This window comes from Pelobates fuscus, chromosome 6, assembly GCF_036172605.1.
Source record: "Pelobates fuscus isolate aPelFus1 chromosome 6, aPelFus1.pri, whole genome shotgun sequence".
Lineage (NCBI taxonomy): Eukaryota > Metazoa > Chordata > Amphibia > Anura > Pelobatidae > Pelobates > Pelobates fuscus.
In genome coordinates this window covers 281,995,651-282,019,302 of record NC_086322.1, presented here as the reverse complement: position 1 = coordinate 282,019,302, position 23,652 = coordinate 281,995,651, and the positions used below count along the sequence as shown (strand labels likewise).

Here is a 23,652-nt window from a genome sequence, read left to right as displayed (position 1 = left end):
CCTAATTAGACTCCTGCTAACAACCTCTTTCTTTATTTTAAACAGTAGAGGTTAGCCCTCTGCTCTCAGCAGCGGTGCCATCTCCCAGCAGTCTCCCCCAAAGTCCTGGGGAGCTGAGGACAGAGCCAAGAGTAGGTGGCGCACCTGGAGGAACCTTGGATGCTGTGACACGGGAACAGCAACTCCAACAGCAGCTACTTCTCCTCAAACAGCAGCAGCAGCTACAGAAACAGCTCTTATTTGCAGAATTCCAGAAACAGCACGAGAATCTGACCAGGCAGCATGAGGTCCAAATCCAGAAGCACCTCAAGGTGGGGAACGTTGCCAAATGGCAGATCTTCAGATGTTGCAGCACTGCATATTCTACCTTGCTTTACTAGCTGTAAGGCTGGCAAAGCATCATGGTAGTTGTAGTTCTACAACAGCTGGGCATCTGATTCCTGGCCTACACAGCTTTGAACCATTGCTTGTGCCTCACTCCATCTTTGCTTCCACTGCAACCACTACTTCTGTGTCCACGTCACTGTAAAGACAGTTCGACATTTTTCTTTAAGTTTTCTTCAACACTGCTCCACACAAAGAAACATCCTTCTCACCAATTGTTAAGAGTCCAGAGTTGGTTCCCAATGCGCCTCAGTATCTTTGCTTGGGACAGCTTATTGGCCCATCCAACCTAAGATTTGTTCTTCTTCTCATCAGAACCTTACCACTGCCTCTTGCTTCCATCAGAGAGAATGCAATAGTTTTCCTTCAACCATAAGAAACTTTTACAACCTGTATCCAACACATGGACTCCGTCTCCCCCCTCTCTCCTGGAAGAGACTTTCTCTCTGCAAGGAGTGGTCTTTCTCCCCCCACTACATGAACCCTCCCTCACTTCCCGGCAAAAGAGCCTATGCCTATCTCTTCTGTGACTGTTCCTATCCTCTGCCTCTCTCTCCTGCAAAGAATACACGTTCTCTCTCCAACCAGGTACTACTGTCCCCATTCCAAATAAATGAGTTGTTTTTATTACATGTTTATTAAATGGACACTATAGGCATTAAAACCACTTTAGCTTAATGAAGTAGTTTTGGTGTGTGGATCATGCCCCTGCAGTCTCACTGCTCAGTTCTTTGCCATCTAAGAGTTAAATCACTTTTATTTCTGTTTATGCAGCCCTATCCACATCTCACCTGTCTGTGACTCACACAGCCTGCATGAAAAAAAAATGGTTTCACTTTCAATCAGATGTTAAACATGCTTTAGACGTTTTTACCTCCTGTTCTGTTAATTGAACTTTAATCTCACACCGTGTCTACCTGCTGGATCTAGAAGGCTATCAACAGAGCAGAGGATAAGAAATTCTAAATAAAACCAAATGTGCTATAAAGGAGGAAGTTTAGACCTCACTTTACAGGAAATGTTTAGGAAAGAAGTGTAAGTCACAAGAAGGGAGGAGTGACTAGGGCAGTATAAACAAAGTGATTTAACTCTTAAATGGCAGAGAATGGAGCTGCGAGACTGCAGCGGTGTAATCTATACACCGAAACTGCTTCATTAAGCTAAAGATGTTTTGGTGCCTATAGTGTCCCTTTAAATCGTAGTATGCAAATGCTTTCTCTCTCCAAGACCAAATACCACTCCTCTTCTCTCCTCCAACCCAGATACTATCACTTCTCTCCTCCAACCCAGATACTGACACTTCACTTCTCTTCTCTAACCCACATACTGCCACTTCACTTATCTCCTCCAACCCAGATACTGACACTAAACTTCTCTCCTCCAACCCAGATACTGACACTTCACTTCTCTCCTCCAACCCAGATACTGACACTTCACTTCTCTTCTCTAACCCACATACTGACACTTCACTTCTCTCCTCCAACCCAGATACTGACACTTTACTTCTCTTCTCTAACCCACATACTGGCACTTCACTTCTCTTCTCTAACCCACATACTGACACTTCACTTCTCTTCTCTAACCCAGATAATGCCACTTCACTTCTCTTCTCTAACCCAGATAATTTCACTTCTCTTCTCTAACCCAGATAATGCCACTTCACTTCTCTTCTCTAACCCAGATAATGCCACTTCACTTCTCTTCTCTAACCAAGATACTGCCACTTCACTTCTCTTCTCTAACCCACATACTGACACTTCACTTCTCTCCTCCAACCCAGATCCTGACACTTCACTTCTCTTCTCTAACCCAGATAATGCCACTTCACTTCTCTTCTCTAACCCAGATAATGCCACTTCACTTCTCTTCTCTAACCCAGATAATGCCACTTCACTTCTCTTCTCTAACCCAGATAATGCCACTTCACTTCTCTTCTCTAACCAAGATACTGCCACTTCACTTCTCTTCTCTAACCCACATACTTTCACTTCTCTCCTCCAACCCACAAACTGACACTTCACTTCTCTTCTCTAACCCACATACTCCACTTCACTTCTCTCCTCCAACCCAGATACTGCCGCTTCACTTCTCTCCTACAACCCAGATACTGCCACTTCACTTCTCTCCTCCAACCCACATACTGCCACTTCACTTCTCTCCTCCAACCCAGATACTGCCACTTCACTTCTCTTCTCTAACCCACATACTGCCACTTCACTTCTCTTCTCTAACCCAGATACTGCCACTTCACTTCTCTTCTCTAACCCAGATACTTACACTTCACTTCTCTCCTCCAACTTAGATACTTACACTTCACTTCTCTCCTCCAACCCAGATACTGACACTTCACTTCTCTCCTCCAACTTAGATACTTACACTTCACTTCTCTCCTCCAACCCAGATACTGACACTTCAATTCTCTCCTCCAACCCAGATACCGTCACTTCACTTCTCTCCTCCAACCCACATACTGCCACTTCACTTCTCTCCTCCAACCCAGATACTGACACTTCAATTCTCTCCTCCAACCCAGATACCGTCACTTCACTTCTCTCCTCCAACCCACATACTGCCACTTCACTTCTCTTCTCTAACCCACATACTGCCACTTCACTTCTCTTCTCCAACCCAGATACTGACACTTCACTTCTCTTCTCTAACCCACATACTGCCACTTCACTTCTCTTCTCTAACCCAGATACTGCCACTTCACTTCTCTTCTCTAACCCAGATACTTACACTTCACTTCTCTCCTCCAACTTAGATACTTACACTTCACTTCTCTCCTCCAACCCAGATACTGACACTTCACTTCTCTCCTCCAACCCACAAACTTACACTTCACTTCTCTCCTCCAACCCAGATACTGACACTTCAATTCTCTCCTCCAACCCAGATACCATCACTTCACTTCTCTCCTCCAACCCACATACTGCCACTTCACTTCTCTCCTCCAACCCAGATACTGACACTTCACTTCTCTCCTCCAACCAAGATACTGCCACTTCACTTCTCTTCTCCAACCCAGATACTGACACTTCACTTCTCTTCTCTAACCCACATACTTTCACTTCTCTCCTCCAACCCACAAACTGACACTTCACTTCTCTTCTCTAACCCACATACTGCCACTTCACTTCTCTCCTCCAACCCAGATACTGCCGCTTCACTTCTCTCCTCCAACCCAGATACTGCCGCTTCACTTCTCTCCTACATCCCAGATACTGCCACTTCACTTCTCTCCTCCAACCCACATACTGCCACTTCACTTCTCTCCTCCAACCCACATACTGCCACTTCACTTCTCTTCTCTAACCCACATACTGCCACTTCACTTCTCTTCTCCAACCCAGATACTGACACTTCACTTCTCTTCTCTAACCCACATACTGCCACTTCACTTCTCTTCTCTAACCCACATACTGCCACTTCACTTCTCTTCTCTAACCCAGATACTTACACTTCACTTCTCTCCTCCAACTTAGATACTTACACTTCACTTCTCTCCTCCAACCCAGATACTGACACTTCACTTCTCTCCTCCAACTTAGATACTTACACTTCACTTCTCTCCTCCAACCCAGATACTGACACTTCACTTCTCTCCTCCAACCCAGATACCGTCACTTCACTTCTCTCCTCCAACCCACATACTGCCACTTCACTTCTCTCCTCCAACCCAGATACTGACACTTCACTTCTCTTCTCCAACCCAGATACTGACACGTCACTTCTCTTCTCTAACCCACATACTGCCACTTCACTTCTCTTCTCCAACCCAGATACTGACACTTCACTTCTCTTCTCTAACCCACATACTGCCACTTCACTTCTCTTCTCTAACCCAGATACTGCCACTTCACTTCTCTTCTCTAACCCAGATACTTACACTTCACTTCTCTCCTCCAACTTAGATACTTACACTTCACTTCTCTCCTCCAACCCAGATACTAACACTTCACTTCTCTCCTCCAACCCAGATACTAACACTTCACTTCTCTCCTCCAACCCACAAACTTACACTTCACTTCTCTCCTCCAACCCAGATACTGACACTTCACTTCTCTCCTCCAACCCAGATACCATCACTTCACTTTTCTCCTCCAACCCACATACTGCCACTTCACTTCTCTCCTCCAACCCAGATACTGACACTTCACTTCTCTCCTCCAACCCAGATACTAACACTTCACTTCTCTCCTCCAACCCAGATACTAACACTTCACTTCTCTCCTCCAACCCACAAACTTACACTTCACTTCTCTCCTCCAACCCAGATACCATCACTTCACTTTTCTCCTCCAACCCACATACTGCCACTTCACTTCTCTCCTCCAACCCAGATACTGACACTTCACTTCTCTCCTCCAACCCAGATACTGACACTTCTCCAACTCTGCTGCTTTTCCCAGTTTTTTTTCTATCCAGTGACTGCTTCCTCTCCCCATTGACTGCTTCCTCTCCCAATGACAGGCTATTTTTTGCACTACACACCATTGGTTGCTTCCACTCTCATAGTCTGTATCTTTCAAGTGACTGCTTTCCCCCTCTTTAATGATGGCTTCTGCTAACCAATGAGTACTTTCACTCTACTTACTGACTGGCTCACATTAGTTCTTGTCTGCTTACATTGCTTTCTGTCTTATCCATTCCAGGAACAGCTCTATACCCACTACTCAGGTTTCCTCTATATAATATGCTGCCCTAATCTCCCAGTTCAGATCCCCTGACCCCCACTCCACACTCCCTACTCAGGATATGTTCGCTTACTCAGTACATGATGTATGTTTATCTATTCCATTGACATAATTCTGCGACGCCTCAATCCAACGACCCTTCGAACATCTTCTATTTCCCTGCTCTGCCCTCACTTACCAAGATACTCACACCAAACCACATGCTTCTTTTTCCCATATGTATTTCTTTCTCTCTTTTCTTTTCTAAACACCTTGCTTTATCTTTATTTCTTGTGCCTGTCTTCCTGTCTGCAGCAACAGCAGGAAATTCTGGCCGCAAAGAGGCAGCAGGAACTGGAACAGCAGAGAAAACGTGAGCGACAGAGACAGGAGGAGGCCGAGAAGCAGAGACTGGAGCAACAGCTGCTGATACTGAGGAACAAAGAGAAGAGCAAAGAAAGTAAGAACACACTGGAAACCAGGAAAGGTCAGGAAACGGTGACCCGCCTGTCATGCTAAGCTGTAACCAGCGTCTGTTAGTGAGCCTCGAAAGAGACCAACAGAATCTTACTGGCTTATACTGGCCAAACGTTTGTTTGATCTTTGCTGTATGCTAAACGTCGTCCTTAACCTGCAATATCATTTTAAGGTGCCATTGCCAGTACAGAAGTGAAGTTGAAGCTCCAGGAGTTCTTGCTGAGTAAATCTAAGGAGATGCCGGGGAACCATTCCATCTTGCAGCACCCAAAATGCTGGTAAGAGTGGGTTCTGCTGCTGCTTCTTCTTCCCAAAGCAACTTCTCTGATCGTTATTCTTCTCTTTGCTGGTCCTTGTGCTCAGTGTTCCCCAGTTCCTTGGAAAGTCCACTGTCACCTGTCCCTCTGCTTCTCTCCCTTTTCTTTCTCCTGCCATAGTGCCCTCATCATTCTCTAAAAATACAATCTCTGTTAACGCTCCATCTTTGCTTCTAGGGGCACCCACCATACCTCACTGGACCACAGTTCCCCTCCTCAAGCTGGCTCACCCGCCACTCCTCCCTCCTACAAGCTGCCTCTTATGGGGAACTGCGACGGGCGAGATGACTTTCCACTCCGCAAGACTGGTAACTATGAAATGTAGGGATAAAGGGGCGGTGGATGCAAATACACAAGGCACGAAAAAACTTGCAAAGATAACCGAGAGGACCGTAGGAGGAGTAGGAGAAGTAAATAGTTTTCTGGATGGCCAATACTAAAATGAGTTAACCAATAAGTGCTACTCGCACGTGATGTGTTGTGCGGTTTAATTTAGAATACCAAGGTGCACGTACTATTCTACCCATTGTTCTTTTTCTCCATTTACAGCCTCTGAACCCAACCTTAAGGTACGCTCACGGTTAAAGCAAAAGGTTGCAGAAAGACGTAGTAGCCCTTTGCTTCGCAGAAAAGATGGGACCGTTATCAGTGCATTCAAGAAGAGAGCCATTGAGATCCAGGGTATGAATGATACTCTCTACTGTAGCCCTCACTTCCCTTCCATGCCCCTTTATTCTGCATTCAGCATCTAACTCCTGTTCCCCCATGCTCCTTCAACTCCAGAATGCTTTGCGCCCTGTTCATGTTGCCTTGCACCATCTGTCATCAACCTTATGCTAGTATCCTACTGCAGAACGTTCCTTGCCCTCCACCCTTCATTCTTCTTGTAAAACCCTCTGTTCTGCTGCTTTCATTACCCATCCTGCTCCGTCCCTACACCCCCAGTCTCATCGCTGAGGTGTTGGTGCTCACCCTCCCTGCAGTGTCATCGGTGTGTAACAGTGCTCCAGGATCCGGGCCCAGCTCTCCAAACAGCTCGAATAGTGCCATCTGCGAGAACGGACTGACTGGGAGTGTGCCCAATATTCCCAGCGAGGTAAAGAGTTTTATAGAAAGGGGCATACAAAAGGGGGCTGGTAAAAATTATTCATTATCCTGATGAAAATCCATAGACTTCTAGAAGTAAAATGTGGTTTTCAAAGAAAAATAAAGTCATGAGAGCAACTTAGAGACAAAAGAAGCTTTTACTCTTAGCTGCTGGGGGAATAGTTGTGATGGTAAAGCTTTTGAGTAACTGGACTTTGTATGGCCACAGACTGGCAGCTAAGCTCTATTTGTTCCTCCATTCTTTGTAGATGCTTCCCCAGCAGAGAGTTCTCACCCTGGAAGGGACAGGCGGCCCTCTAGGACTATACACCTCTCCCTCCCTGCCCAACATATGCTTGCAAGGGAGTGCCAGCAACCTCAGCGTAAGTACCTGTACAATTTAATGGAATTGATAACCGCCATCGTAACTTGACTGTTTTATTCCTGTAGTACAGCTGTGTTACCTTTAGGGCTCTCTCTCCAGGGCCAGTTCACCCCCCAGGAGGGGGCAGAGCGGCAGAGCCTGCGCCCAGGTGGCCCCTTCCTCAGTACTGCGCAGCTGCCCAGCCTGGACGGAGGGGAGATAAGCGGCCTAGGAGCTCCTTCACTTCTTCAGCATGTTCTATTATTAGAGCAAGCAAGACAACAAAGCGCCCTTATTACAGGTGAATCTGCGTATAATCATTATTTTCGTTCATGGTTTTATTTTATTGTTTATTTCTGTTTCTCTTTTTTTTTTTTTTTTTTATTATTCTTCTCTAAATCCATGTTTCTCCCCTTTTAGTCCCTTTTCTCACCTTCTCTCTAACATCAACTATTGAACTATGTCTGTAATCTTTCCTTTATTTCTCTGTATATTTTTGCTTTGCAGTTCCCCTGCATGGTCAGTCCCCCCTGGTGGGTGGGGAACGTGTCTCCAGTTCTCTCCGGTCTGTCAGTAAGGGCCAACGGCATCGACCGCTGAGCCGCACACAGTCTTCTCCCCTCCCACAAAGCCCTCAGGCCCTCCAGCAGCTGGTTCTCCAGCACCAGCACTATCTGGACCAACAACAACTCAGCAAGGTGAGTGTAGATGTTAATGTGTCTGTACCGTTTGCTCCATTCTAGGGTAAGATGACACACACAGTATGTCCCGTCTCTCCCCCCCCCCCCCACAGGGTGCAGAGAGTATTCGTCAGCCACCTATACACCCCGAGGAGACAGAAGAAGAGTTGACAGAACAAGATGGAGGAGACAGGTGTCGTGCCATATTCACCTTAGACGGAGGTACAGAGAGTGAAGAAACACTAGATGATGAAGATGGAGGAGAGGATGAGGAGGAAGAAGAAGAGGAACGGACCAATGGTTCTGAACATGCACTAAAAAAGGTTAGGATAGGTTAGGGAAGGCACATGTGGCTGGAGTTGGGAATCGTGCTGTTGAGTGAATGAGAAGATCCATATGTTGGTTTTTCAGTAAGTGTTTGGAATGGTTTTATTAAGGATATTGAAGTAAAGACAAATTGCTTATGGTTTGACAGGGAAAGGGATTTATTTAGGTAAAAGGAGGAGTGGAGAGTTAGCATGATCAGAGAGGCATTAATTTTCACTGCTGTAAGGATAGGAGGCCATTATGGAGAGCAGTAATAAAGTGAGGTGTAGATAAAAAGTAATAATATGGAGGAGCAAGGATGCTATTCTGTGAGAATTGCATTGCGTCCTGTATGGGTGATGAAAGGTGGTACAGGTGTGTGCGGTGTCATGTCAATAAAGAGGAGAGATGGATGCTGGGAGGGAAAGAGATGAGCAAAATGTTTGACATGGAAAGGAGCAATGGATGCTGTGTGGAGAAGAAAGGATCGAAGGATTCTGTGTCTGAGGAGAGAATACTGAGTGATATGCTGTGCGGGAGAGATGGTGTGCAGGAGAGAGGGATGCTGGGGGCAAGACAGGAGCAAGGGATTCTGTGCAGGGAGGGATGAGGGAGGTTACTGTATGTTTGGGGAGGGAGGAATGGAATAATAAAAGATATAGAGTGGGGAGAGGAGGAAACAGGTATATTGTGCTGGGAAAGACAAGATTGCAGGATGCTGTCTGAGGAGACAGGAGTAAAGGAGGCTGTACAGATGGAGAGGAGGGATACTGCAATAGGGGGTGAGGAGGGAGAACCGGTGTGGGGGATTAATAATAAATAGGGATGCTATGCAGGGTAGAGGGAGGAAAGGGCAGGAAATGTGCAGGTAAGCAAAGCCACATGGGATATGGGACTCCGTACTGGGAATAAATGACTGACATGTCTAGTGACATATACTCCACTATGAGAAGAAGAACTAGTAATATTCTGCAGGTGGAGATGGCAGAAAGGAGGAGTGATACTCTGCAGTGTGTACACTTTGTGCTTGATGTAGAAGCATAGTTCATTGATGAGCAGTGTGTGAGTCACTCTCTTATGACTCATTTCCCCTCTGGTGACTGTGCTGTGTTATGGCACCTCCCCTTTGACCTGCTCATAGAGGGGCTGCAGGTAGTGGGAGGGAAGTGGGACCTGTCTGAAGAATTGACTGTGAGACGAGGTGACAATGCCTGCGTCTGCTCTTCCCTCAACCTCCCTCCTTTCTGTACCATTAATATGTCTGCCGCTCTCTTCTCCCATCTAATTTACTCTCTTTCTCCCTATCTCAGCTGTTCCCGGACACCTTGCCCCTATACCAGGGCTCGCTCTCCCACACGGCACTGAGTCGCACCCAGTCCTCCCCTGCAGCTCCACTCAGCGCCTGCAGTACAGAGCCACGTCGCAGAGTGCTTTCCACCACTGGTGAGACAATATAACGAACACCTTCAATCACACACAAATTATGTACGCACATTCACATGTCTATTCATGCTCGTGTACTATGTGGGGGCTGCTGTCGAGTAAGTAAAGATTCACCTACACTTTTAGCATACTACAGATCATTAAAAAAAAACGTTATGTTATAGACTGAGTGGCGATACAGAGGCAGATCTTTTAATTTAATTTATCTAATTTATGTCAAAAAGGAGGAATAGCTCATATTTTCCAGGAGATTTTGGGGCAATTAGTCCTCTTTATGAGAAAATTGACCGCCCACTAACTGGTTGTAATAGGTGACAGCAAGTGACAGTGGAGTGGAGGTTATAGGAGGTAGTGCATGAGTGCTTTGAGAAAAATGAGTATGAATCAGAGAAAGTCAAATATTATGTTAGCCAAATTTCATCTTTTACCATCCTACTTTTTATTTCTAAACCATTCTTATCGAGGGCTGTTATCCTGAGCACTTTACAGAATATAGCTACTGATGGGAATCCAGAGAGGACAGTGTATCATTAGACACTCTGGTAGGATGTGAGCGGAGAAGCCTGTCTGTGGTTAGCAAAATGGGCATTCCAATCATATTACAGAAACTTCTGGACAATAATTGATCAGATTATCAATCAGTAAAATCTCAACTGTAGCCTGCTTGCCCGCAACTAAGTAATAGCTTACAAATAAAATTGAAATGCCCTTATATTCCGTAACCTTACCAATCATTTGTGTCACAGAATGTGCCCTGTAAAAGCAATTTAGAATAAAGTACATGTTGTAAATGTTATTTTATTTTCGTGTGTGTGTTTATTGCCACATCCTCTGACTGCCCTTAGAATTTGCAAAGCAGGTTTGGAGCATGTGGAGAGAAAGTACTTCAAACTAAGCATTTCAATAAAGAAGCTGTACTCCTTTCACCTTTGCAATGAGAGAGAGAGATTAAATTCTAGAGTATTTACAACATACTATAATTCCCAATTTTCTTTCTTTTTTTTTTTTTTTTTTTTTTCATTCTTTAGTTTTGCTGTGCAAAAGAAAAATACAAGCAGGAATGAGGTGCCCCAAAGGCAGTCCTCAGGCGTACATCTCGTTTGACATTTGAGGCAAATTTGACAATTTTTATAGGATATACAAGTGTTAGGTAATTGTGTCTTTAAAGCTTAGGTAGGAGTGAGACGTGCACCTGTTATCCAAACATCTATTATTAAAGGCATGTCATGAAGAGCAGTCGAGTAGGTGTCGATTGTTTGAGTCTGGTGCAATCGGTGGAGTGAGTCAGTGCTTTAAGTTTGTCACCCCAGGGCATCAGAGACAAGAGCCCCGTGTGTGCAAAGCAATGAGTGGTCAAGGCTTGTGCTGTGTCGTGTGCCTGTGTAAGACCTCGTGTAGGTGTTTTGGTGCAAGCGTGACCCCCCAGGTTGTGTGTATGTGAGAAGGCATGTTTGTTGCATGAGGGTATGGCAGAGGTAGTCAGAAGCCAGCAATATCAGTCCTCGAGTGCTCAGTAACCCCAACACAGCATGGGAGACATAAACACTGTAGCGATGAAAGTGCGGATAGTGTCTCTGAGTGTCTCTTAGCCAGCCCATGACCGCCGGTGTCGGTAGATACAACCTCAGGGTCTCGGTCGGGCGTGGGGAAGTCCTTAAGATTGAGCTGGTATGCTGCCGTAACATGGGTATGCTCCGAGTGGTTGGTATGCAGGTGGTGTATAGTGCTCTGTTGTTCCATCTTGCAGTGACAGTTGCTTGCGTGAGTGGGGCAAGTCTGCCCATTGTCCCTTTGAGCTGCAGCTCGTTGTGCTTCTTTTATGAGCTTTTCACTGTCTTGCTGTTTATTCTGCTGTGTGGCGTGTGGCTGGTCTTGGGTTGCTGCTGGGCAACAGGTGCTGGTAGATTGTCTAAGTGGTTGGGGGGGATGCAGCATTTTGTCTAGGGCTCCGGCCCCTAGGCTGTGATAAAAGGGGTGGTAGCTCGGCGCCGGTGGCGGTAGTTGTGGTGCCTCTATGTGCTGTGCATCTCCACCCTCTCCCCCCCTTCCTCCCATCTGCCACTTGGGGTAGGTGTCTCTCGAGGGCCACTCACTGATTACTCACTGTTAGGTGCCTGGCATGTCTGTCCGGCGGGGATCAGCGGTCTGTGTCAGGCTCCGTGAGTCCACTCCACTCACTGCCAAGAAAGATCCCGCCCGTTGTGGCTGGGACTAAAACTCAGGGAGCAAGCCTCTCCCCGGTTCCGGAAGTCCTCTTCCATCGAGGGTCTAATTTTCATTTTTTATGATGTATTCTCACCCTAAAGATTTTTGGTAGTCTGAGCTTGCAATACGTGCAAACCATTCCAATACCAATCTGTGTGTCTAATATTGCAGAGAATATAGGGACATATCTCTTCTCTGGAAATTGCACTGGTGACTATAGATGAGAATCACGTAAAAATGTGTTAACCTTTTTTTTATTTGGTGTTTGTTGTTTTTGCTTGTTTTTTTTTTTTTATTGGATTTTAAAGGGGGCCTGTCATGCCCAAGATCAATAATGCTGTTTTGCATAAACGTTTGTGCACATGCTGTGGTTGCTATGGTAACTCCATAGCGGGTGCTATTAGCAGTGCATGTCCAATGTAGGGGACTGCACTAATTTCAGTAGGACATGTCCTTAAAGGGTTACTATAACTCTTTGGAGCGGGGGGACCTTTTCTTTGTAGTATGCCCTATTGGGTACTATGCATAAGGTCCCCATGCTCTGATTCTAGTAAAATCTGTTTTAAAAAAAATAAAAATTAGGTTTACTTGCGTTGAATCCAGTGCCAGAACAGAGCTCCCAGTGCTGCCTCCACCTTACATCAATGTGGTTGGACTAATTGCTGGCTTAGAGCACATGCGCGCACTCCGGGCCAGCTAGGGAAAGGAAGGTCTTCTTTTTTAACACAAAAAAAACCCATGCAAGGAAGGAGGCAGGAGGGTTCGCGCACAGGGTGGGGAGAGCTAGCTTACTTTTGCAGGTGCTCTACCTAAAAGTGGAATATTTTCACGTCTGTCTGAAACATGCAGTGTACGCTAACGACAGATGTAATATATGTACAGGATTGACAGTTCTGCGCTACTAGTGTAACGTGTAGTGGGGGTACAACTAGCAAACAACTACAAGTAAAGTGATCATGGTGGTTGCAGTATTCCTTTAAGTAAAAAAAATTTTTTAAAAATCAAATAGAGGTATAAACGTGATGCTATAGACCCTGGGCTTGGCCTTAACCCCATAGTCACAGTATTCAAACGAAAAAAAGAAGGGTGGTCCAGTCATTTAACTTTTTAAAGTTCAACAGCCGTTTAATGTAGCCGCTTCACAGGGCATCATTTTGGTCACAAACTGTCATGGTTTAAAAGTTGAGTGCCTGGACCCCTCCTTTTTTTTCTCGTTTGGATATGGTTCTACCTGCAATCACTAAAGAGTATAGGAACGCAGTGACTCCATTCTGACATGGAGTGCTGGCAACGAAGCCAGTGAGGTTTGCCCTGCTTGGGGAAGCGACCCCAAGTGGGACGAATTAAAGAAGAGCGGAAGAGATCATCAGTTGCAGGATAAAAAAGTGTTACTATAATTTGTCACACCTTATAAATACATTACAAATACTTAAAAAGGGCAGTTTCCCTTTAAAATTCTTTTAGACTGTCTCTGAGCTGCAGTTGATCATATTACCACCGGGGGCATCTGAGAGCACCCTTTCAAATGGAAAGATTTGCTTCCCATACAGCCACTTTTAATTACAACTAGAGGACTATATTTATTGGATTGGCTATCTTTGGATAGCCTGTGTGTGCCAGAAGTATTTTTAGCATGCCATGTCCCTGGGCTATTGGATATAATGACCTTATTGAACCAAAGATATTATCAAGGTGAGAGAAAACAAGATGGCTGCTTATACCAGGCGATGATCAGACCAAAACATCTTTAGTTTAGTTGGTTTGTTTAGATTGCAATGTATAACGCTGGACAGTGGGTTTTGTTGTTTACGAGTAGTTAAACCGTAAAAGGGTGCTACATGTATTTAAATTCTTTATTTTATTTGTGCATGGAGAAAAAACATATAGCATGTCATGCCACAACAGCTTGAGCATGCGAGGTCACACAAGACTTTGCGTTAATTAGGCAGTGGATAAAACTGTGCACATTTTTTGAAGATTATGAGCGTTTGACACAAATGTACATATACAAGCTTAATATGAGTAGAGTGGACATAAGCGATTTTCGACTGCATTGCCTTAGGTTACTGTATATTCATAAATGGCTAAGCTATCATGTCAGCTAGAAAGGTTCAGCCGTATGTCGAAATAAGAGTTATAGGGTTAAACTAGGAGTTATAATATGTCGCGCGCGTATTGATTATGAGCCGTTTCATTAAGATTAATAGCCTTAGTATCGGGCTTGTAACATAAACAAGGTAGGTTAACTATGCAGCTGTGGTGCTATAAGGTATGTAAAGTAACTGTGGCTAAGACATATCTTAGTACTAGGCAGCATTAGCTGAGTGAGTGCTAGGGGAGATGTTGACAGGGTTACACATGGCTGCGCTAGAATGATAGTCAGGCCTCTGGTAGCATACAAATGAGCAGTAATTGAGGCAAATAAAACAAACAGAAAAAATAAGCATAAAGGAAGAACCAAACGTTGTAATAGAGGGTCGTGTGGGTCCATTAGAGGCACATGAGGCTAGGTTACAGCAAATACTATGCCTGGAATTGAGTCCAAGTCCCTGTTGGGTCAGCCGATGCCGTGTTGGGGCTGAGTGCGTGCCACCTGTATTGGTCGGTGCACTCTATCCCCTGTGGGACGCTGGGGGGAACTCCGCTTGAGTGCAGGCTGCCGTGCAGGCTTGGGTACAGGGCGTCGTGCAGGCTTGGGTGCAGGCCGCTGTGCAGGCTTGGGTGCAGGCTGCTGTGCAGGCCACTCTGCCGGGCGCTGTGCATGCTTGGAACTCCGCTTGAGTGCAGGCTTTCGTGCAGGCTTGGGTACAGGGCTTTGTGCAGGCCGCTGTGCAGGCTTGGGTGCAGGCCGCTGTGCAGGCTTGGGTGCAGGCCGCTGTGAAGGCTTGGGTGCAGGCCGCCGTGAAGGCTTGGGTGCAGGCCGCCGTGAAGGCTTGGGTGCAGGCCGCCGTGAAGGCTTGGGTGCAGGCCGCCGTGAAGGCTTGGGTGCAGGCCGCCGTGAAGGCTTGGGTGCAGGCCGCCGTGAAGGCATGGGTGCAGGCCGCTGTGTAGGCTTGAATGCAGGCCGCTGTGCAGGCTTGAGTGGAGGCCACTCTGCATGGCGCTGTGCATGCTTGGATGCAGGCTTGTGTGCAGGCCGCTGTGCAGGCTTGTGTGCAGGCCGCTGTGCAGGCTTGTGTGCAGGCCGCTGTGCAGGCTTGAGTGCAGGCCGCTGTGCAGGCTTGGGTGCCGGCTGCTGTGCAGGCCTTTGTGTAGAGTGTTGGCTACATGTATTTAATACAACATTGAGGCTTCCCGAAACTTCAGTTATAATGCATTTTATATAAGTGCCAGAGGGCCGAATCACACGTTTCATTTGTTGCTGTGTAATGTTTCAGTGCTGGCAATAATCTTTCCTTTTAACCCCTTAAGGACACATGACGTGTGTGACATGTCATGATTCCCTTTTATTCCAGAAGTTTGGTCCTTAAGGGGTTAAAGGGTAACTGTCACTCCCGTTAATTTAAATATAATCTTTATGTTCACCCAGTATTTAACAAAAAAATAAAATTGCATCCGGGAACTGTGTGCCTCCATTTTGGATTTGAAAATCGTAAGTGGAAGAGGTGAAATAGAAGCTGTGTTTCTAATTCTCACCCCTTTCAATGCAATGCCTTGTTTGTGCCAGGACTGAACTGGATTGTGATGTCCGTTGCTAAATCCTTAATTTAAAAGAAAATCGAGCGTCTCGTGAAAAAAGGTGACTTGTAGGTGAGAATTGATGGTTCCTCTAAAAATAAATGAAACTTTGTAGTGTTTCGATCTTGTCTCGAGGTAATATGACAATGTAGGAGAGGTTTTTTTTTTTAAATGGGTTTACTTGTTTGTCTAAAGCAAAAACCTAAATTTAGCGAATCTAGTTGCTGACTGCACTCATGATCAATTTGGGAGACCTGTAAATGATTCATTTAGCTGGTTTGGCGCAGGCTTAGGCTGTCTCTGAATGGGCAGCAAGTGATAGGGGATGATTTGCTAAACTGTGAATTGTAGTAAGCTGAAAATCACGTTTGTAAGCTAAGCCTGATTTGGAAATATTCTCCAACCAGTAGAATATTTTAGCCTGAATTTGCAATTCTGTTTCAATTCACTTCCGTTGACTGATTAGTAAATAAATCCTATGGGCCGAAACGGTTGAAACAGCTAGATGATTATTGACTGAAGATATTTGTAGCTTCCTGCTGGTGGTCATGTGAGCAGCTCTCTGAGGTGAAGGAATTGCACAAGAATTTTGGAGTTTTCTTAAAGGGGAACAGTCTCTTCTCAGAATGTTTATTATTATGTTGATTTATCCCCTACATTGAACAAACATCTGTTTGTTAGGTTAAAAAAAATAAAATGCATAAATCTACACTGCGGTATTGAAGCTATCATGGAACTGAGCGCCTCCATCTTGGCTCCCTGTCAGTTATCTGCCCTTTGCACCGTAGAAAAAGGAGGAGAATTAGAACCTTTCCGTTTCTCCTCCTCTGATACAATCTCGATTGTGACATGAATTGTTAAATACATTTACTTGGGCTCTCTGAGTACTATAATAACCGCAGTCTACTAGTGGTCATGATGGTAGGAGCCCCCTGGCACAGTCTCACTGTTTTTGAGAGTTTGAACACATAACTGGATCGTATGGGTGTCCGTAGTTCAGCCCCTCCTCACAGATTTCACTAAAGCAAAAATTCTCCTTCCACTCTAGATACATAAAGATTGTCAATATTTGGACGGAATTAATTGGTTGAGAGAGTAACAGCTGACTCTCCTCAACCAATGACCTCTGGCCAATACAAACAGTATTGGTATCTCTACAGCAGACATAGAAACTACGGCTTTTGAAATATTTGCAAAGAAGGACCTGACCACTGGCACCAAGGGTACCCAGGTCAGTGGAATGGTGCCATGGAACTCCTGCCACCATATCAACTAAAGCTGTTTATGGTGCATAAACCGAGCCCCATGTGGAAAAAAACGGTTAACAAAGTTATTGGTTTTGGTTTTTATTCAGTGGTGTATATTCAGGAGACAGTTTCTCTTCAAAGAAGTTATAAAGACTGCTTAAGAATATTGTTGCGAAACAAATACCCTCAAATTAATCATCATGTTTCATCTCAAAACATCCCCTCTCTCTTCTAGTTTTTTTTTAGTTTTTTTTTTTTTTTATCACTTCTTCCATGTTGTCTAATGCCCTTTTCCATCACAGGCCTTGTCTATGATACCCTGATGCTAAAACATCAGTGCACATGTGGGGACACCAACAACCATCCAGAGCATGCTGGGAGAATACAAAGTATCTGGTCCCGCCTGCAGGAAACTGGTCTTTTGGGCAAGTGTCAGGTGGGTTTATGAATATCCACAGAACATTGAGTGATTGGGGTTCATTAACGATTCAGTGGGATAAAAATACCAACAGAAAATGGGGAAGACATGGGGAAAAATAGGGGAAACACAAGTCACTAAGGAAAGATACATATATCATAGTCCAGACATGTTTGTTTGCTAACAGAAGCCAAACACATATTTTTGTTATTTTTTTTGGAGGGACATATCGGGGTGGTTTTTGTTTTGGGTGGTGGGGGACGGATCACCCAGGAGGGACAATAGGAATGACGTGATGTTCTTGTCACAGCGCGTGCGGGGCAGGAAGGCCACGTTGGACGAGATTCAGACGGTACACACAGAACATCACACCCTTCTGTACGGGACCAGCCCACAGAGCCGTCACAAGCTGGAGAGCAAGAACCTGCTGGGTGAGGGTGGAGGAAAACAAGGGGGTTGTGGCAGAAGACAATTGGGATTGAAAATGTATCCTTAAGATAGGGTTCTGGAAAGGGTTTTAGAGCTTTGGGAAATTAGCTGGTCAAAAAGATAGTAGAGAAGTAAGCGTAGGAAATGTAGCGTGTTATATGATAGATGGCATTTAAAGGCCGTGTAATGTTTGCCCAAGAAAAGGGTGGAGCAGCAAGGCACATGGGAGAAAAAGAGTGGACAATTAGGTAGAGCTATTGCCCGTCCTCTAAGCATACACACCATATTAAAGGATCAACCATGCTTTAATGTGAATGCCTTTTATATAAATTGCCATGCTGAGACAAATTCAGAGACACGAGAGAAAGGTGTGAACCAGACAGAGAGAGAAACAGGAAGATAAAAACTGACCCATTTGAAATCAAAGTTGGATTCTTGTAAGCTGAAAGCACTAAGCACGTTCTCGGTCTGGAGCTGGGATTCCAATCTTAGCTAGTGACCAGCGCATCAACACATGAGTCTAAATCCGGGATAGGCAACCTTTGGCACTCCAGATGTTGTGCACTACATCCCCCATAATGCTCTGACACCCATAATGCTGGAAAAGCATCATGGGAGGTGTAGTCTAAAACATCTGGAGTGCCGAAGGTTGCCTACGCCTGGTCTAAATTAATGGCAGTTTGCAGGCTGCTGTAAAGTGCAGATTTTCTGCCATAAAAGTATAACTTAGCACATTTAATGACGCTAATATACCTCTTAATGTTCAGCATAAACTGAAGCGTTGCTGTTCCTTAAATTAAGACGTACCATTATGTAGCGCAGGCAGGTTACCCTGTCCCTCTATCTACACTTAAAATATTGGTGACTGCGTGTGATTTTTTAAAATTTTGTTTTGTCTTGTCTTCTTTTATGAAACCTTTTTGCAGGACCTTTGTCTCAGAAGCTTTATGCGGTTCTACCCTGCGGGGGGATTGGGGTAAGACTGCATCCATAATTCTATCTATGGCATTTGTCACACTATAATTCATATACGTTTCATTTAGAAAGTGCTTCTGAATGTCATAGTTTGTGTTTTAGTTGATCAGTTACTACTTTGTACTAATGAGCTTGCTGCAACCTAAATACATCCTCATCTAAAGGGACACTAGTCACCAAAACCACTTTAGCTTAAGGAAACCGGTTTAATGTATAGAACATGTCTCTTAAGTTTCACTGCTCAAACCACTGTCATTTAGGAGTTAAAACACTTTTGTTTCTGTTTATGCAGCTCTAGCCACACCTCCACTGACTGTGACTGACACAGCCTGCATGAAAACAAAATGCCTTCATTTTCAATCAGATGTCAACTTAATTCAAAGGTTTTTAATCTCCTGCTCTGTATATTGAACTTTAATTACATACAGGAGCTCCTGCAGGGCCTAGCAAGCTAATAATAGAGCAGGTGATAAGAAATTCTAAATTAAACAGAATTTACAATAACTTAGGTTTAACCCCTTAAGGACCAAACTTCTGGAATAAAAGGGAATCATTACATGTCACACATGTCATGTGTCCTTAAGGGGTTAAACATTAGATCAGGGGTAGGCAACCTTTTGGTAGTACTATGCCAAAACATGAATTTGGAAGTCCCTTGGTGTGCCGATCCAATTTTTTAATTTGAGGTGTTTCTGCTTGTGTTATTTATGGGTGCTGCAGTTGCTTTGTAACATACTATTTGTGCGTATGTGGGCTATTGTATTGTATATGTTCATGAGTAGTTTGTGTTGTTGTATATGATACCTATGAATGTGGGCTGTGTATGGGGGTTGTTTGAGGAATTGTGTGTCTGGATGATATGTCACATTTTGTGGGGCTGCTTGTGGTATTGCATGAGCAGCTACTTGTGTGCTTGTGTGCTTGTATGTGGATTGTCAGTGGTGTTGTGTTTGTGGGCACTGTTTGTGTGTGGGCACTGTTTGTATTTGTATAAGAAGGAGGCTTCTTCTGCAGCTCTGTGTATATCTACCAGTGTGGATGGCTTTGCTGGGGGTCCAGGGAGGACCGGGTTGGCAAGGTACCAGTCAAGTGCAGGAGCTGCGATAGCTGCTGCAGGCTGCTCTACTCAAGTGCATTCACAAGTGCTGGGAGGAAGTGATCACTTCCTCTTTGTGCTGCCATGCGTGAATTGAGTGTCTGACATCATGCAATCACTGCTCGGTTTGCAGTAGCAAATATCTGAAGTCCCACTGGGACTTCTGATAGGCCAGAGCCTTTTTGTCTCTGGCCACCTCGAGTGCCGTGCAAGGACGCCTCGAGTGCCATGCATGACACACATGCCATAGGTTGCTGACCCCTGCATTAGATGGCTCTTTACAGGAAGTGTTTAAGAAGGCTGAGCAAGTCATATGCAGTGAAGTGGGACTAGGGCTGTATAAACAGAGTGATTTAACTCCTAAATGGCAGAGGATTAAGCAGTAACACTGCAGGGGCATGATCTATAGACCACAATTGCTTTTTAAGCTAAGTTGTGTTGGTGACTATGGGTCCCTTTATTAACATTCAGAGGATCAGTGGATGGAGACGAGTTTCTGCATACTTGCCACACAATGACCCGTCCAGCTTGCATTTAGAGATCTATTCTTGCGCTCTCCATAAGAACTTCCTTCCTTTCCACATAAGGTTTCCTTAGTTCCCGAAAGTGTTTTTTAATTGTTGGGGATCTTCGTTCTAACGTTGCACGGGTTCTACCCATAAAGGACCCTCACCCAGTACTTGCAGTGTTTTCTACTATTGGACATTGTTCCACTACTCAAATAGTTTTCTACCCGCCTAGGCTTTTCTCCCAGTTTTCTACAGTGTTGTACGTTTAGACTAGACTCCTTTGGGAAACTAATATGTTTATACCTCCAGTGTGTTGCAGTGGTTTCAACTTGAACAGATATGATAGGACCCAGTTTTTCCTTTGCAAGGTTGCCTTTCCAGGTGACCCAAATCTTTTCCTTCGGCTAAATAATGCATCTCTAATGGCAGGTGGACAGTGACACGGTATGGAATGAACTACACTCTCCACCTGCAGTGCGGACAGCTGTGGGCTCTCTCCTCGAGCTGACTTTCAAAGTGGCATCTGGAGAGTTGAAGGTATGTCCCCATAATGGATTGAAACCAATCAGGCAGGTTAGAGTCATTGTGAAGTGCTGACACTAATTCCCCCGTCTATGCTTCTTCCTAATGTTCTTTCTTTACTATTCTTTTCCACCTTACCCTTGTTTGTCCACATCTACCCTTTCCCATTATTGTCCTCCTCCTTTATATTACTTTCTATGTACAATCCATCCTCCTGAAGAATGGCTTTGCAGTTATCCGTCCACCAGGACATCATGCCGAGGAGTCCGTTGCCATGTGAGTATTGTGACAGTATTCTCTTTTTAGCAGTTCTTCTCCATGTACTAAATGAGTGTTCTTTGCTTTATTCTGTCCAGCATCTGTCATTCTAATCTTCAGTATGTTCTCTCTCTCATAACATGCTTCTCCATCTTGTTTCATTCAGACATGTCTGTCTTTCAACCAACCCTATCATCCTACCTTCTCTTGAATGGTCTATCTCACGTACCATACATATCCATCTTATCTTCTGGATGTTCTTCCTCTTCATAACTCACATCCATTTCTGGTTCCTCTTAGAACTTTTTTGTCTTGACCTTCTAATACCTTGTATTTCCTTGAGAACTTTCTAGTGACATATCTATTCAAAAATTTTTTTTTTTTAGCTTTATCTCTCTTGACATTAGTATTAATGCAGTCTTATTCAGAAGTGTATCTTTCTCTTCATACACATATATTCATATTTTCTTCACAACCCTTTCCATAACTACTGATTTACATATCCATCTAATTTTCTTCAGAAATGTGTCTTCCCGTGCTCCCCAACTCTTTGTGGCACCCTCACTTTATACTATATTATATTTTTATCGATATACCAGCTGTTCTATCTGATTTGTGTCAATCAGTGAACTTTTCCCCATTCTTTCACTTCTAGGGGTTTCTGTTTTTTTAACTCTGTTGCTATTGCGGCCAAACTACTGCGTCAGAAGATGAACGTGGGCCGGATACTGATAGTGGACTGGGTGAGTTACTGTAGGTTCATGACTAATATACGAAATTATGGGACTCTGAAGTTGGGCTGATCCTTTAGCCAAGGGAGTTTGGACTTTCAGAATGACCAACAACTTCCATTAAATCTCATAGGCCAAACATAATCGTACTACAATGAGATTATTAAAGGTATATACCGTATTTATCGGCGTATAACACGCACCGGCGTATAACACGCACCTCATTTTAAGAAGGAAATTCCAGGAAATTTCCCCCCCTCCCATAGTATCCCCCCCCCCCCTCATCCCATAGTGTCCCCCCCCTTTCCATAGTATTCTCCCCCCCCTCCCATAGTGTTCCCCCCTCATCCCATAGTGTCCCCCCCTCATCCCATAGTGTCCCCCCTCATCCCATAGTGTCCCCCCTCATCCCAGAGTGTCCCCCCCTCATCCCATAGTGTCCTCATCCCATAGTGTCCCCCCCTCCCTAGTATTCTCCCCCCCTCCCATAGTATTCTCCCCCCCCATAGTATTCTACCCCCCCTCCCATAGTATTCTCCCCCCACTCCCATAGTATTCTTCCCCCCCCCCCCCCACATACTGTCCCCCCCCCCTCCCATAGTGTCCCCTAGTGCACGTTCCCTTGTCCCATAATTACTTACCTGTCTTGAAGCGTGGGCCGGCTTCACAGCGCGCACAGCGGTACAGGAACTTCAATTTCAGGTTCCGGTTTCCGGCGGGACTGAACGGAAGTGTGCACACTTCCTTTCAGTCCCGCCGGAAACCGGAACCTGAAATTGAAGTTCCTGTACCGCGGTGCGCGCTGAACACCGGCCCACGCTTCAAGACAGGTAAGTAATTATGGGATATCGGCGTATAACACGCACCCACGATTTTCCCCCTATTTTCAGGGACAAAAAGTGCGTGTTATACGCTGATAAATACGGTATTTGAATATTAACTGCACATCCTTATTGCAGTACCCCTGTGTTTTTGTCATTCTAAATATATGGTAATCCTACTTAGTTCTGTAAATAAAAAAAATGTTGTTTAAATGTTAATTTGGAAAACTGTATATTAAAATAAATTTGATTTGCCTTGTACAAATCCATAAAATATGTCCCTGTCATTTAACACATTTTGGTACTACATGTGACTAACCCTTTCAGTCACTGCTATTGAGTCACTTTGCTGCCACATGGGCTGATTCTGGCATTAGCGTGTCACTGTTAATTGGGCTCCATTTTGTTTCGTGTGACACTAACTCTCAATCATTGTGGTTGTCTTTCCACTCCAGGATATTCACCATGGCAATGGCACTCAACAAGCATTCTACAGTGACCCAAATGTTCTCTATATGTCTCTCCATCGTTACGATGATGGTAACTTCTTTCCAGGCAGTGGCTCTCCAGAAGAGGTGTGTTGGGTAGTGGGGATGAGGAAGACTAGGACAGTGTTGGGTGGGTAACTAAAGAGGGCACCATTCACCAGAAGGTGTATTTTTTATGTCACAGGTGGGCGCTGGCTGTGGAGTGGGGTTTAATGTGAACATTGCGTGGACAGGTGGTGTGGACCCCCCAGTGGGTGATGCTGAATATCTTGCTGCTTTCAGGTATGTCCCAATGTTTCATCACATCACTATTTGTTGCTTCTTTTCATTTCTCACCATTGATGCTTTCCCATAATTCCAAACAACGCAACGAACATAAGTACAAATGTAGAATCTATAAACTTTAATGGCATATGTCGGTTTGGGTTTGTAACAAAAAAGACTTTGTCCCTCTTAGCTCAGCAGAAGTTTAGTTTATTTCCTCTTTTCACTCTGTACCTGCTGCCCTTCATGCATTCTCATTGCTTGTCGCCAAAATCTGT

The 23,652-nt window shown here is 44.7% G+C and overlaps 1 protein-coding gene across 6 annotated transcripts in view; it reads left to right on the top strand.

The window, feature by feature from the left end:
- The window catches only part of HDAC5 (histone deacetylase 5), a 101,674-nt gene that overhangs the window by 70,150 nt on the left and 7,872 nt on the right, over positions 1 to 23,652 (top strand). For 3 of the 6 annotated variants that reach the window (XM_063459284.1, XM_063459283.1, XM_063459280.1), the window contains 19 exons: positions 46 to 311; positions 5,376 to 5,547; positions 5,710 to 5,815; positions 6,032 to 6,162; positions 6,404 to 6,535; positions 6,838 to 6,950; positions 7,210 to 7,323; positions 7,425 to 7,605; positions 7,812 to 8,002; positions 8,098 to 8,307; positions 9,601 to 9,733; positions 17,166 to 17,299; positions 17,592 to 17,712; positions 18,637 to 18,686; positions 20,720 to 20,827; positions 21,033 to 21,088; positions 21,726 to 21,813; positions 23,078 to 23,197; positions 23,295 to 23,392. In XM_063459284.1, the coding sequence (XP_063315354.1) occupies positions 46 to 311; positions 5,376 to 5,547; positions 5,710 to 5,815; positions 6,032 to 6,162; positions 6,404 to 6,535; positions 6,838 to 6,950; positions 7,210 to 7,323; positions 7,425 to 7,605; positions 7,812 to 8,002; positions 8,098 to 8,307; positions 9,601 to 9,733; positions 17,166 to 17,299; positions 17,592 to 17,712; positions 18,637 to 18,686; positions 20,720 to 20,827; positions 21,033 to 21,088; positions 21,726 to 21,813; positions 23,078 to 23,197; positions 23,295 to 23,392 (2,524 nt within the window). The remainder of the gene's footprint in view (positions 1 to 45; positions 312 to 5,375; positions 5,548 to 5,709; positions 5,816 to 6,031; positions 6,163 to 6,403; positions 6,536 to 6,837; positions 6,951 to 7,209; positions 7,324 to 7,424; positions 7,606 to 7,811; positions 8,003 to 8,097; positions 8,308 to 9,600; positions 9,734 to 17,165; positions 17,300 to 17,591; positions 17,713 to 18,636; positions 18,687 to 20,719; positions 20,828 to 21,032; positions 21,089 to 21,725; positions 21,814 to 23,077; positions 23,198 to 23,294; positions 23,393 to 23,652) is intronic. The other 3 variants (XM_063459285.1, XM_063459281.1, XM_063459282.1) reach the window with 2 other exon arrangements.